The sequence below is a fragment of the Prionailurus bengalensis genome, chromosome B4, assembly GCF_016509475.1.
Source record: "Prionailurus bengalensis isolate Pbe53 chromosome B4, Fcat_Pben_1.1_paternal_pri, whole genome shotgun sequence".
Taxonomy (NCBI): Eukaryota; Metazoa; Chordata; class Mammalia; order Carnivora; family Felidae; genus Prionailurus; species Prionailurus bengalensis.
In genome coordinates this window covers 1,068,465-1,083,954 of record NC_057358.1, presented here as the reverse complement: position 1 = coordinate 1,083,954, position 15,490 = coordinate 1,068,465, and the positions used below count along the sequence as shown (strand labels likewise).

The following is a 15,490-nucleotide window of genomic DNA, read 5'->3' as shown; positions in this document are numbered from 1 at the left end:
GCAGAAAGGGAGAGGCCACCAGAGACCAATGTTCTCCACAGCAAGCTTCAGAGGCACCCGATCTTTAAATGGTTTGTGTGCCTAACTTTACCACAAACATAAAAGAACAACAAACAGGAAGAAGCACCATCCCCCGCACAAAAGGGCTCTACTTGGGGGTCGGGCAGGGGCAGCCATGAAGCCCAGCACGTGACTCTTGAGGCAGAGGGGACGAGGCGCAGGAGGGTCCTCTGTTCAGGTGATGCTGGAACGGGGCAGGACAGACACGGCAAACCACCTGCAGTGAGCTATGCTCATAGAAATCCCAGGCGGGGAGAACCACTCCCTTCAGGCTAACGGGACCTTGGCCACGTCATCGCAACACCACCTAGTGGAAAGACCAAAGCCAGGACACGAGCAATGCAGACACGGTGTCTGTGAGGACAGCACCCCAGAAGGGAAGGCCAGACATCAGCACTCCACCTCCCGTCATCCGGCCTCCTGACGCCCAGGGCGGTGTGCACCCCACTTGCTGCGGCAAGAGGACACGGGAGAGAGGTGCGCAGGGTGGCCGGTGAAGAGCTGGGCGTCCAGGCCGTCCAGCGAGAGGGGAAGCTCCAGGGAAGGGACAACAAAGGAACAGAAATGCCGCACCGAGTATGGCCACCGGAAAGGCACGCCACACAGGAGCACAGGGATGAGTCAGGGATGGATGCAGAAACCAGGCGGAAGAAAAAACAAGGCACGTTACAAGCAGCTGTGAACAATACACACGTAGCCATGAGTAACGAGAATTGTGCTGTCACCACTTGGTGAGGACAAGAGTGGAGGATCTCATCCGAGGCAAGGGAGACGGCCCTCCTTCCAGCAGGAGGAAGCACTTGTCTAAAACTCCAACACTCAGAAATAATAAAATAGGCTATTTCGAAAAACGGAATAAGGGCGTGCCCGGCTGGCTCCGCTGGAGGAACGTGTGACTCCTGATCTCAGGGTCGTGAGTTTGAGCCCCACAATGGGGTAGAGACTACTTGAAAAATGAAAGAAAAGAGCAGAATACGTAAAGCTGTCGACAGTGGTTCCCTTCAGGGAAGTGAAATGGAGTAAAGAGGGCAGGGAGCAAAGTGCTGTAACTGTCTACACGGGCTGGCTAATACCCTCTGAATTTTCCGATGATGTGCACGTGTTTCGTTTTACAAACGCTTTCAAGGAACAAACATGCGGAGGAAACAAGCCACAGTGCCTCCCTGCGCCGTGAGCACTGCCTCCCCCGCCTGGGCACCATCCCGCAGCGGACTGAAGACACTCACGTGCTGAGGGACCCCGTGGGAACGAGACCCCAAAAAAGGGGAAAGCGTGGGTCACAGCCCAGACAGGACAAGATGCGTCCCCCACCCAGGGAAGGGCTGGCACCCAAGCCCAAGAAGCGGAGGGCAGGCACACCCGGGCTGTCTATGAAGGGCAGGGGTGCGGCGGTGGTTGGGCAGGGGAGAGTGAATGAGGAAGCAGCCGACAGGCACCAGAGTGGAGGGCGTGCCAGGAGGAGGGGAGTGAGAGAGACGCGGTAGGACACAAGGGAGCGTGCAGGGGCGGCTCACAGGAGGGGACGAGCGGCCATACCGGCGGCAACAGGAGGTGCGGCAGGAAGCCCGGGATACACGGCATCCCTCCCTGGGCCCTGACATGCGCAGAGCACACGCCGAAAGAGAACCTCTAAAACGAGTACACGATCGCAGACGATGTCCACACTTCAGTTCCAAAGCTGTCGACAGGTGGCCTTCTAGGCGCCCGTAAATGAAGCGCAGACAGGTCCTGCTCTGCGTGCAGGGCAGCGGAGCGGTCCCTTCCTGAGGCTCCCTGCCAGAGGCGGCACACCCGTCCGCCCGTCGCGAGGGCCCGCCCGGCGGGCAGCCAGGTCAGTGCCCTCCCAGCACAAGGCACAGCCCGCCCCGGAACACTCACCTGACCCCACGTGGCCTGAGTACTTGACGAGGCACCGCCCTGTCTCTATGCTCCACAGCAGGGCCGTGTGATCTGCAAGATCCAAAGAACAGGAGTGACCGACCCACCACCAATTCTACAGTCTTCAAATGAAAGTGAGAAGTTACATTACCACTAGTATCTCTTCCGACTATAGATCAGAAACCACGTTTCCAAGACAGGAGAAGTGGGTGACCTGTCCCGGGTCAAGGGGGTGGCAAACAGATACCCAGGGACTTGGGACTCACGGCACATGGTCACACTGACTGCACCTCACCAGGGTCCTTCTAACCCATCACAGCTTCACTGTTTTGTTGAATTAACACTTTCCAGATCATCACACAGTAAATAAATGCAAAACTCCAGTTACAAATTATTTGAGATCATATGTATGCGTTTGGGCCTTTCCTCTTACATAACAGAAAATCTAAAAAATAAATGTCAATTATCTAAACGAGATCTCAGAGATACCAGAAACAGACCCTTTCATTCTTTCTTTTTAACTGTAAGGGAATTTCTAAAACACTGGGGGAGTGCTCACAAGTGAACATAATTTTAAACAAGTCAACTCTCTTCATTCATGGTTCTATCTGCTGTAAAATTTTCTACTTCTATTAAAAAGCAGATCAGGGGCACCCGGGTGGCTCAGTCAATTAATCTGCTGATTCTTTTTTTTTTTTTTTTTTTTTTTTTCAACGTTTTTATTTATTTTTGGGACAGAGAGAGACAGAGCATGAACGGGGGAGGGGCAGAGAGAGAGGGAGACACAGAATCAGAAACAGGCTCCAGGCTCTGAGCCATCAGCCCAGAGCCCGACGCGGGGCTCGAACTCACGGACCGCGAGATCGTGACCTGGCTGAAGTCGGACGCTTAACCGACTGCGCCACCCAGGCGCCCCTAATCTGCTGATTCTTGATCTCGGCTCAGGTCATGATCTCACCGTTTGTGGGATCAAGCCCCATATCAGGCTCTGTGTTGACAGCATGGAGCCTGCTTGGGATTCTCTCTCCTTCTCTCTCTGCCTCTCACTCACTCTCTCTAAATAAATAAATAAACTTTTTCAAAAACAAAACAAAGCAGAATCTAGTGGGGCACCTGGGTGGCTCAGTCAGTTGAGTGTCCGACTTCGGCTCAGGTCATGATCTGAGGTTCATGATTTCAAGGCCGGCATCGGGCTCTCTGCTATCAGCACACAGCCTGCTTCAGATCCTTTCTCCCTCTCTGTGGTTGTCCCTCCCCCCACTCTCTCTCTCTCTCTCTCAAAACTAACTTAAAGAAGAAAAAAAAAAAAAGCACAATCCACTAAGTACCTGGAAAAATCATTTTCAATAAGTGAGCACCATTTTTAACTTCAGTCATTTTGGTCGGAAAGGGTATTATTAGGTTACGCACCTTGGATAGCTTTCAAAACCTATCTTCTTTAATGAGAGAAAAGGGTCTCTAACACCTGCCCCGGGAGTCCCACAGGCTAAAAGGGCTGCCAGCACCCCTGCCTCCACCTAAATCCTAGAACAGCTAGCCCCCTTCAGAGACCGCACAGCCCTTCCCTGGGCCGTACCTCCCAACTCAAGCAGACACACGCTCGGCTGTAACAAGAAAGTACCTCGCCTGTTCAAAAGACATTCTACCTTATGCTGCCGTAAACACAGGTGGTGCAATCACGGAGCCAGCACCTGCTCACCCGGACACCTGACGTCACACCTGCTGACAGCAGCAAGGCCTGACGGAGCACAACAAGGCCAAGTGCTTTGGTTTCAGGGACTGTTCGGCCTCCCGCCGGCTTCCAGCGCCAACTCTGCCACCCACCCCGCAGGGAGTCATCTGCACCGGCTGTCACGCCCGACAAGCAGAGCGACTGGCTGTGGACTCACCGGCAGACGCGGTGCCCAGCACCACGGGCTGTGTCCTCGCCACGCTGACGTCCCAGATGCCATCCCTGTGGCCAATGTACTCCTTCACGAGCTGGCACACGGCCCTCGACGTGGTGGTCTTGAAGCTGGAGACGATCTAAAACCGTGACGGGAAGGAGCATTGTGGACGATTTACTGACCGAATGTTTTTAAGTTAAAAAAGGTAAAACGGAAAAAGATGTGTTGAACGTCATACACCCCTGAACAGGATATTTAAAGCATTAAGGGCACACAACAAAAGCGCAAACAGCAGCATCCCTCCAGCTGGGTGTCACAAAACAACAACGAAGGCCGTCCTAAGGCCTCTCAGAAGACCCCCGACCCCCCACAAACCACGTGTGTCCTCCCGTGACGAAGAGGGGCCTGTTTACACACTGCAAGTGTCTTCCACAAATCCAAACCAGCAGACAAAATTTCCAAATTCTTTAAAAAAAAAAAAAAAGCTACCAGGACGTGAAGAAGTGAAGAAGTCAGGAAGGTATACCCACACCCTTAACACTACCTTTTATTACTGGGGAACTTTCATTTTTTCCCATTTTTGGTAATTTACACCAACCATGTATTATCAGGAGGAAAAGAGCCCAAGGTGGGGAGGAATCCAAAGACGACACTTCTAACAGATGAGGTTTGTCCAACAGTGTTTATTGCGCGCGTGCTCGGTGCCGGCGCTGCGCCAGGAGACACACACAGAGCGACAGCAGGCCCTGGCCTCGGGCAGCTCACAGTCTGACGGGAACAGACAGGAGAACCACAAAGGTGCACACGAGGTGAGGCATCGTCCGTACGATACACACGGCAAACAAGTCTCACTTTCTCTTACAAGGAAAAATAGAAAGTGTGTGAGCAAGAAACTAATTAAACACAAACAACTCTTCAGAGTTTGCTTTTTAAACTGTTCTCAGAGAAAAGGAATGGCTTTTCAGCTTTTAAGCAAATCAGAATAATGGAGATTAATCAGAATAATGACACTGTAAAATCAAACGAAAAAGAAAAATCAGTGGTGTTAAACAGCTATTTGGAACACGGATTTGGCGAAGCCCTGAAAATGAATCAAAGTTCATTCTTATTTAGTATAAACACATTACAACACAGTCCACTGTTCCATCAATTCGGGTATGAACGTTCAAACCATCCTCCGCTGCAGAGAGCGACTAGAAATGTTTATGAAGACGGACTCTTCCGGCAGTAATACCGACAGGCTCCATCTGACTCGGTCTGCATTTTACCCAAGGACTTGCACAAACGCAAACTCCTCGTCTTCTTTTTCCTTCTGAAAGCCCCTCCCCCACCCACACTAGCAGAACCGTCCCTCCCAACACAGAAAAGGGCTTTTGCTGGCGCAAGGTGCCATTCGGATGTTCAAGAACGCAGCGGTTAGGAACGTGCACAGCTTGCCCCACAGGAAGTGGCAGTACGGTTCAGTTTCCAAGCCTCCTGCTGTGTGTGACACAGACGTCACTGTGAGGAGAAATGAACTAGTGGAACCACACTCCTCCCTCACCCACCCCGCTCGGACAGGAACCACACAAGGTCACCGCTCAATACTCATGGCAACCGCATTTCTGGCGGAATTCTGGAAGCAGAGCACATGCAGCTCATCAACACCGTAACAAATCACGTCACGTGTTGCTTCCAAATGCCCACTACGCTCTGAATACCTATTAACTCTTTGTTTTTAAAAATGCTGACCCCTTCACTACTGCGAAGAGGCCCCACAAAAGACTGAATTACTCAGTGTTCACGACAGAGAAGCACAACAAAATGACAAAGTGATGCTTACACCTGTCGCCCTAATTATCGTTCTCATTAACATACAATCTAAACTACTCCAACAAGACCAGAAAGGGCTTTTTTCACAATGCGAGCTATTTATCTTTGAAAACACACGTGTGAACATTTTCACAAGTTTCTCTAACGTTAGACGGTCGGGCATCCCTCCCGACAGACACCAGCGACCTGTCCTCAGCCACCCAGGAAGGGAAGACCTCTCGGTTGCTGAACGCACGTGCGTTTCCCACCATCCCACCACGCACACGCTACTTGCCTTTCAGGGCTGAGTCAGGAGGCAAGTAACGAGGCCTCCTTGCTGCACACACACTCAGTGTTACTGCCAAGAATACACACTACAGCACAGATCAGAATGTATTCTGGGATCAGATTCATTCTTCAACCTTCAGGTAACATCTTACGTTATTATTCTTCAATGTGCACAATAAAGATCATTAATGTGTTTCTTATACACTGAGATAAGTTTCTAGTATCTAAAAGCAAGGGCACTTTATATCTAATACGTTTTTTTTTTAAAGCAGAGTATTATTGTATATAACCTTCCCTTTGTCCAAATCTTGTATTTTACTACTCCTAGTAAGGGACAACTTTATACAATCTGTTCATCTTCTACTTCAGAAATGGTCAGAAAGTTTCTGATTCTAAGACCATATACATTGTACACATAAGCTGTGTCCACAAGAATAAACAATATAATTTAAGATCATATAACAAGAAGTTAAGACGAGCAAGAACATAGTCTCACAATACATTTTGAAGAAAACTCTGATGTTAATTTATTAAAAACTTAGAAACTAATAAGCTAGATAATACATAACAACAAAATTTTTTTAACTAAGCACTTATACTCTGGAGTTATCAAAGGAAACACAAGAAAATGTAATCAATGTTTGTATTTTTTAAATAACAAAGTTTTCCAATAAGCAGAAACAGCAGCAAGACTGGATCTGCTTTATTACTTGTAGTTAATCTCGCTGGGGATGTCATGCTACGTAACTTGAAGCTCAAAGGGACGAACTGGAAAAACAGAGTTGACGGTAACTATGCCATCACAGCAGACTCACCACAAATTTCAACTTTTCCCTCAGGTTTAGCAAAAGGAATGTACATTCATTAAGGCTGGGTAACTAATTTATCTTCTGTATATTCAAAATGCTTCAAAGTAAAAACGCACACAGAATTACTTCAAAATATTACTTCACGGCAGTACTCCCTCAGACAAACTTATTCCCAAATAATTAAATCCTTGCCACTTTAAGAAGGTCGGAACAAGATTATTTTTAAAGAAGTAAAATACCACATACGTCCCTATTTGCCCTGGAGACAAGACCTTCACATCTGGATAATGCTCAGAAAATGAGAGAAAAACAGTGGGTGGCGGAAAACGTGCCTGTGGTGCACTGCATTACTCCATTACCTTTCTCCAAATCCAGAGCCTCTGTATCAAGCCAAAGAACAATACAAAATGTATTTTCCCTCCAAAAAGACACCGTAGCTACTAATGCGTATCTTTTACTCTCACAGGAACCGGGGCAAGGGAGTGTCTCGGTGTCCATATGCTGTGGCCATCTCACAGATCTAGGATATTCCCTTTAAAAATCAAAGTTTTCTAAACAGCAGAAGTTCCTCTTTCTCTGTTACATGTTTATAATTGGAAAATATGCAACTTCAGGTACACATCCGCACACCTCAAATACCACATGAGCGGCCCGAGAGCCAGCGCCTTGCGTACCTTGCTGGTGGAGGCCTTGTAAGTGGTCTTCAGCTTCTGAGAAAGCTGGCTGGTGCTGTGGCTGGCTGCAGAGACAGGGAATCGACAGTCAGGGCCGCAGAATTTCAGAGCCGGGACACACTGGACAGCAAACCCCACCTCTCACTGCCAACGGGAAGACAGTGAAACCCGAGGGTCCATCTGTCCACGCTGGCATGGAGGTGACAGCACAGCTGGAACAAGACGCCAAGCTTCCTGGCACCCCTCTCCGCCTCACCCGCCCCCACCCACACCTGACTACGGGCCCCAAGCACTGCCGACCGCAGCAAGCAAACAAACCCACGTCCTTCATGAAATCCCAAATCTCCCCCACATGTCACGTGTCAGCAGTCCTGTCGGGAGCGCTCACCCTTACCTTTTGTTTTGAGCTGGCCCTTACTCAGTTCCGCCCCATCGATCGCTTGTCCTTCGGCAGCTAAACGTTCATTAAGAGTCTCAATCTCCCTACGCACTGGGAATAAAAAGGTTTTTTCAAAAAGGTAAGACGTGAACTTGTATGTTGAAACATATTCACCGCTTCCAAAACTTGAGGGTGTAAAAATATTATGAGTAAGTATTATCTAAACAGACATGAATAATACCCTAACATTAGGTTCGCAGACTTCTCAAAATACTTGCGACACCTCTCACACGCTGAGAACCACTGCTCTCCCTACACTGGGAAGACTGCGCCCCCAGGGCTCACGGGCAGGGCTCCTGGACCTCAAGGTAGGCCATCTCCTTTATCCTTTATTCTATACACTTAAAAACATTTTCCTGATACTATCCAAAATTCAGTGAAATGTTTACAGTCTAGCCGAGAACACTGAAATTGGGAGGAAAAGCATACAACAAAACGTAACTATGGCTGCGTGGGACCACAGAGTGCCAAGTAAGGATTATATGAAACAAAGATTAAAAATCTGGGGCGCTTGGGTGGGTCAGCTGGTTAAGCGTCCGACTTTGGCTCGGGTCATGACGTCGCAGTTCGTGGGTTTGAGCCCTGCGTCAGGCTCTGTGCTGGCAGCTCAGAGCCTGGGGCCTGCTGAAGAATTGTCTCCTTCTCTCTGTGCCCCTCCCCCGCTCACGTTCGTTCTCTCTCTCTCAAAATAAATAGACATTAAAAAAAGAATTTAAAAAAAAAAGAATTAGTTTGAAAAAATTGAAGGAGAGTCACAAAAGTCTCAGAACCACAGGGAAAGAATGAAGAGGAAGGTCATCGGTCATCAAGAAGGCGATCAGCAGACACCTGTGCCTATGCTCGCCTCCGGAACAGGTCTGCGGGACCAGGGCTGTCTTCCAGCCACAATGTTGAGGAATGACACGTGGCCAAGGAACAGGATTCAGCCGAGGGCACAAGCCACTACAGCGAGGCAGCAGGACCACGACCTGGCCACACATCCCCCCCAAGCCAGGCTGTGCACCTGCCAGGACGATGTACCCTCTACTCAGGCTACGGTGAGACGAAGGGGCCGGGTCAGGTGACAGAGAGGATAAGGGCAAAGGCTCTGAGCAGACCTTACAGAGGCAGGGCGCCACCAAAGCCAGGCAGCACGAGACTGTATCAACTCAAAGTACATCCAGCAGTAGTCATTTGTAATCCTACAGTTTTTCTTGAACAACCTACATGAGTTCATAAAATATTAATAAGGCCTTACATCACAACAGAAACTCAATAATGCTTTGATCATTACAACTGATACTTTTTTATTTAAGAGACAGAGAAGAGAGAATAAGCAGAGGAGAGGGGCAGAGGAAGAGAGTGAGCGAGACACAGAATCTTTTTTTTAAGTTTATTTTTGAAAGAGAAAGAGAGAGCTCAAGTGGGGTAGGAGCATAAAGAGAGAGAGAGAATCCCAAGCAGGCTCCGCACTGTCAGCACTGAGCCCAAAACATGGCTCAAACCCAAGAACCAGGAGATCATGACCTGAGTCGAAATCAGACGCTCAACCAATGGAGCCAGCCAGAAGCCCCTACACTGCTTGATTCTTTAAGCAAATGAAGGCACTGCTTCTATAAAAAAAAATCTAAGAATAAAAACTAAAGCCAAGCTAATTTAAAAACTATTTTGATTTGGGGCATCTGGGTGCTCAGTAGGTTAAACGTCCAGTTGGTTTCAACTCAGATCACAATCTTCCGGTTCATGAGTTGGAGCCCCACGTCAGGCCATGTGTTCACAGTGCAGAGCCTGCTTGGGATATTCTTTCTGCCCCTCCCCAGCTCGTGCGCACACGCTCTCTCTCTCCAAAATAAACAAATAATAGATAGATACTTCTGATTGACCTTTAAAATAAGTCAAACAGATAATACTAAGAAATTCTCAAAATACAGTATATTTTAAAGGAAAACATGAATCAATAATTTCTCGATTTATAGTATACTTTGTATAGTGATAGTTATAAGAAGCATTTGTTTTTCATAAAACCACCATCTGAATGAGCTAGTGTGGCCAGCAGAATGCTACCCACCCCAAAGGTAACCTGTGAGCACGTGAGCCCCATGGCTAAGGGGCCCTGCAGGTGTGACTACAGCGAGGGACCTCTGACGAGGAGGTCACCCTGCCTGGCCCGATGACCCAGCCTTCTCTCACGTCCTTAGGAATGGCTCAGAGATGCTCACCACTGAAGGCTTCGAAGACGGACGGTGGAAGGGCTTTGAGGCAAGGGGTGAGGCGGGCTCTAGACACCGGGACTCTGTCCTCACGAGGCACAGAACTGAAAATCTGTCACAGTTCAAACAAGCAAAAGACAGACCCTCCCCCTCACCCCCAGAAGCACAGCCCTGCCAAGGCCTTGACCTGAGTCTGCTGGGAGGGGCCCCCCATAGTTCCCACCGGTGACTTGTAAGGTAATCAATCTGGGTCACTCGAAGCCACTATGTGTGTTACAGAACACAAAATGGATACAGTGGTGACCGTCTACCCAAAATTTTACAAAAGCTTATTAGGACAGAAGATACTCACATTCTAAGTTCTCAATGTAAAGGTTTTCAAACTCTCTCTCTATTTGACCAAACAGCTCCAAAAGTGTACTGCGAACCGAGGAAGGCAGCTTAGAATCCTGAAGAAAAAAAAGGAAGATTCTGTTTAAAATGAATGAATAAGAAACTCTTTTCCAAAGCGAATTCTCATTTCTCTTAAATTCTTGTTTTATATATTATTTCTTATACGTAAAATGCTTACAGAACTCACAGTTCCACATTTCTACGTACGAAACTATGATGAAATGATATAAATGGCTATCCGGCATGATACAGGATTCAAGAACAAGCACTTCCTCAAAATAACGTAATTTTCCCTTCTACAAGGGAGGAAACAAGCCTACCTTATTCAAAAACCTCCACATTTGTAGAGAAGGAAGACAGTTCCCATAAATGCAGTTTCATCATGCACAGTCTTTAAAGTTCTACCGTGTGACATTATAAATTAATCTTAATAAGCCACCTACTAACAGAAGAGCTTTTAGAGAGCTCTCCCATCCACGGTGCTTCAGACAAAATCCTGGACATCTCCTAACACCTACAAGACTGTGAGGAGGGAAACATGAGAAATCTGACCGGTAAGAGCAAACGGTATCTGTTAAAGGAGAACATCCATGTGATAAGTGTCAGGAGCACCACGCCACGCGTGCCTGCACGCCTGCCCCCGTGTTCTGCCCAGCTGGAGTCTCCTCTACGCCTCATGGGAAGTCCATGAGCAGAAGCAACGCCTCTGCAGAAGTCTGAGGTACAAGTGACTGGGCGGCGTCCCCGGCCCCACCCACGCTCACACACACGCACTTTCTGGACGCTGCTGGTCGTGGGGAGCCCGCACAGTCTACACTACTCTCCTCTCCAGAGAGCACGCCTGACGTGCTAGTTCGTGTGACCCCACACTCAGAGTATTTCCAGAACAGAACTCGTAATGGTTCTAAGATGTTTCAGTACTTAATTGCCACCAATGTAAGTGACTTTTCAAGTTTCCGTGCAGCGCAAACTTTCTGATGTTTAGTCAGCTGCAAATAAAAAAAGGACATACGATGTTTATTAAATTAAACTTCTCAGATTAAGTTCTCAGGAAGACAGAAATTCTAAGCAAAATGATCTCTAATGACATAAACATTTCAGCAATATGTTTTGAAATCACATAATGTTCCAGTAAATTTGACAAGCCAATAAAAACTATATACGAAGCCATGTTTAAAAACTGAAATTTGGCAGAATGGGTACTATGGCCTCCCTCAACACCCTTCTAAAATACCACTGAAAAATATGAAAAATAAAAATAAGATTTTGGAATAACAGTGAAAGTAAAATAAACCACGACAGTAGCATTTGCCATGCCGTCCACCTTGCCTCGTGGCCTTCGCATCCGCTCTTCCATCTCCGTGCCACGCTCTTCCCGCACCCTTGTGCGGCCGGTCCCCTTCGCACGGGCACTTGGTGAGAAGCTGTTCTGACTCCCACACCAAGGCCACATCTACGTGCATCGAGTCCTGCTCACCTATACCCACAGTCCCTTAAGATCTTTACCGTTCAACAACCGAAACATCACGTTTACTTGAGTAGTAAACGCGTCTTAACGTCGAATGTCATTGCCACTGGAGACAAAACTGGGATGGCAGCGACAGCCTCACCCTACAATCAGGAAGCGAAACGGGCAGTGAAACGAGAACGTTCCCACCAGGCAGGCGGAGCCACGGGAGTGCCCCGGACGGCCTACTGGTGCCATTCGTCTTCACGGACCCCGACGGAGAGGTGCTGAACTGCGGGGACCATTTCAGAAACGTGAGGACAGAAAAGCTACTGTGACTGAGCAAGGCTCTCACGTGCACATCACTCCATCACAGCACAATCACGGGTGCGGGAGGCCTCGCTCCCAGGCACATGCAGACTCAGCCACGCTCCACAACCGGGGCCCCGCGGGCCTGGGCCGAGCGCCGCACTCCTACACGCCCCACGTTCACAGCTCTGAGAAGGTTCAAGTACCGCCGCAGCACGTCCGCGCCACCTTTGCGCTGTCTGGTACTGCTCCCAAATAGGCGTAACCTCGCCCACAAAGTGCAGGGCCGCCGTCCCAATAGAATCCACAGGTAACTGGCCCACGGTTCGCAGATCCCTCCACCCACACCTACCATGCCAGCTGCTGGCAACCCTGCCGCGGCACCAGCCCGAGCACCTCACACCGGCCGGCGGGGAAGCCGCGCCAACAGGCAGGTGCCGTCCGGGGACTGCTGAAGCCACCGAGGCGAGGGCCCCACGGTGCGGCAGCCGGACCGGTCAGCTTGCGGACTCTGAACAGCCCCACAAAGGGTCACCCTGAGATGCAGTTACCTGCTTGATCTACATCACAATGGAGGATGGGCACTCAGAAGGCCGAGCAAAGAACATATTTACCCCCGACGAGTGAACTCCAGAAGACACTAACAAAGGCGACTGCAGGATTTTCACCACTAGAGACATAAGTAAATCAAATTAAAAAACGTATCCTAGACTGTTTACCTGCACTGTCCAATACGGTAGCCAGCAGCCAAGTGTGGTTATTTAAATTTAGACGTAAATCAAGGAAAATTTTAAAAATTCCTCAGTCACACTAGCCACCCATGTCTCTGTGCAGGCTGTTATGTATCACCGCTGTTTTTCCCGGTTATTGAGGGAAGGGGAGCTGGTTCTGTTTTGTTTTGGTAACACACTCTTTTTCTCTACTCTGGAGACCTGTATGTGACTATTTCTGGAACATTGAAAACACGATCAGCAACCAACTCACTTGTCCTTCTAACATTTCTCTTGGCAGACCCGTCCTCTCCTGCTCCGAGCTGTTCGTTCTTCGTATAGAAAGGCTATGAGATTTGCGTTTCTGTTTTGCTTGGCGAGCAGTGGAGCAACTCCCGCTTTCTGTGGGCATTACTTCTAGAAGGTGATGTCCCAGTCGCTCCTGCAATAAGCTGAACAAGAGCAGGAAAAGCAAGGACTTTATTTCTGGTATGACAAACTGGAATGAAGGAAAATAGTGGACCATTGTTACTTTCAATTCCAAATCTCTCTACTATGGTAATATTTACCATGTAATGTACAATGTGACAAAGTAATGTGTTTTAAAACAGAGGCCACAGCCTTTGTTAATGAGGTAATTTTTATCAAGTTTCATTAAGTTAAAAAAAAAAAAAATCAAATAGCAAAGACAGGCTTAAACAATTCTCCCTTAACCAACTTTCCCCAGCCTCTGCCTACTCCCCAGAGAGAACCAATTCTAATCACATGTTCTAGACTACAGATTCTAGAGCAATCTGTCCAAGAGAAATACAACACAGGCCACATGCCTTAACTGTAAATTTTCTAGTAGCCACATTAAGAAAAAGTAAAAACAGGTGAAATCACTTTTGATGATTTATTTAGCCAACTATGTTTAAAATACTATCACTTGAGGAGCGCCTGGGTGGCGTAGTTGGTTAAGCGTCCCACCCTTGGTTCAGGCTCAGATCATGATCCCAGGGTTGTGGGATTGAGCCCCTCATCAGGCTCTGCACTGAGCATGGAGCCTGCTTGGTTCGGTGGGTCTCTCTCTCCCCACCGCCACACGTCCCTCTCCCCTGCTAGTGCTCACTCTCCCTCTAAAATAAAAAATTTTAATTACAAAAATAAATAGAACACTATCACTTTAGGCAACGTAAAAAACACTAACAGGTATTTCCATTTGGGTGCTGCATCTTCAAAAAAAATTTTTTTTCAACATTTATTTTTGAGACACAGAGACAGAGTGTAAGCAGGGGGAGGGACAGAGAGGGAGGGACACACAAAATCTGAAGTAGGCTCTAGGCTCTGAGCTATCAGCACAGAGCCCCACGCGGGGCTCGAACTCACGAACCATGAGATCATAACCTGAGCCGAAGTTGGAGATGTCACCCAGGCACCCCCGGATGCAGTCTCAAAGGCAATCAGCCACACCTCACACACTCACCTGCTCGGGGCTGCCATAAGACAGCACAAATCGGGACTTCATTCAAATTTCTACATAATGTAAACATTTTCACTTACCCACTTTGGGCATTATCTACTTGTCTCCTGCTACTGATTCCCCCTCCCAATATCACAACCCTGTTACTTAATTTTAACTAATATATTTATTCACACATGATGCTTCTTTCTTCAACTGTAACTTGTGTTTAGAACATGACCTGCTGATTTTGTGTTCTTACAGATCCCTCCTTCTCCCAGTATATCTATTAGTTTATGTAATTTTAAGATATTCATGGACCTCCCTTCTTTACTGACAACGTCTTTCACCCTCTCCATCTCTGCCTCACTTTGTAAGAAAGGTTCCACGTGTCCACTCTTTTCTCAAGCTCTCCCGCACAGCCATCCATCTCCTCTGTTATTTGAGACTGTCCTAGGAACACAAGCAGAGTATGTGCCTCTTCAAGTTTTGAGCTTCATGCTCTGGAGATCCATGCAAGTTGTTACCTGTACCAACTGTTACTTCCTTCTGATTGCTGGGTAGTATTCCACAGCACGGAGGTACTATAATGTAACCTTTCATCTGTTTCAAAAAAAATTTAGTTCTTTCCAGTTTCTTACTATTATAAATAAAACTACTATGAACAATAACATACAGGTTTTTGTGTGAATGTAAGTTTCCATTTCTTTTGGATAAATGTCCACAAGTGAGATTTCTGGGACATATGATCAACGTATGTTTAGTTTTTTAAAAATTTTTGAGATATTAACTCACACATCATATCATTCATTCCCCACATTCAGCCCTGGGCAACCACTAATCTACTTTGTACATAAATTGGCCTGTTCTGTCCATTTCATATAAATGGGTTCCTACAATATGCGGCCTAATCTATCATGATTAGCTTTTTTCACTTAGCCAAGGTCCACTCATGTTACAGCATGTGTTGGTAATTTATTCCTTTTTATTGCCAAATATTCCACTGTACGGACACACCACATCTTATTAACAGTTGACGGACATTTGGTTGTTTCCATTTGCAGGTTATTATGAATAATGCCACTATAAATGATAACGTGTAGGTTTTGTGTGCATTTGTGTTTTCATTTCTCTGTGTACACCCATAGGAATGGAACTGCAGTAACTTGATGTTTA

The 15,490-nt window shown here is 47.5% G+C and overlaps 1 protein-coding gene across 7 annotated transcripts in view; it reads right to left on the bottom strand.

The window, feature by feature from the left end:
- WDR37 (WD repeat domain 37) overlaps positions 1-15,490 on the bottom strand; it is a 63,964-nt gene that overhangs the window by 35,412 nt on the left and 13,062 nt on the right. For all 7 annotated transcript variants that reach the window (XM_043562985.1, XM_043562984.1, XM_043562983.1 and 4 more), the window contains exons 2-7: positions 13,148-13,325; positions 10,367-10,463; positions 7,781-7,876; positions 7,387-7,451; positions 3,828-3,963; positions 1,939-2,010 (exon numbers count right to left, since the gene is read on the bottom strand). In XM_043562985.1, the coding sequence (XP_043418920.1) occupies positions 1,939-2,010; positions 3,828-3,963; positions 7,387-7,451; positions 7,781-7,876; positions 10,367-10,463; positions 13,148-13,285 (604 nt within the window). In that variant the 5' untranslated portion in view covers positions 13,286-13,325. The remainder of the gene's footprint in view (positions 1-1,938; positions 2,011-3,827; positions 3,964-7,386; positions 7,452-7,780; positions 7,877-10,366; positions 10,464-13,147; positions 13,326-15,490) is intronic.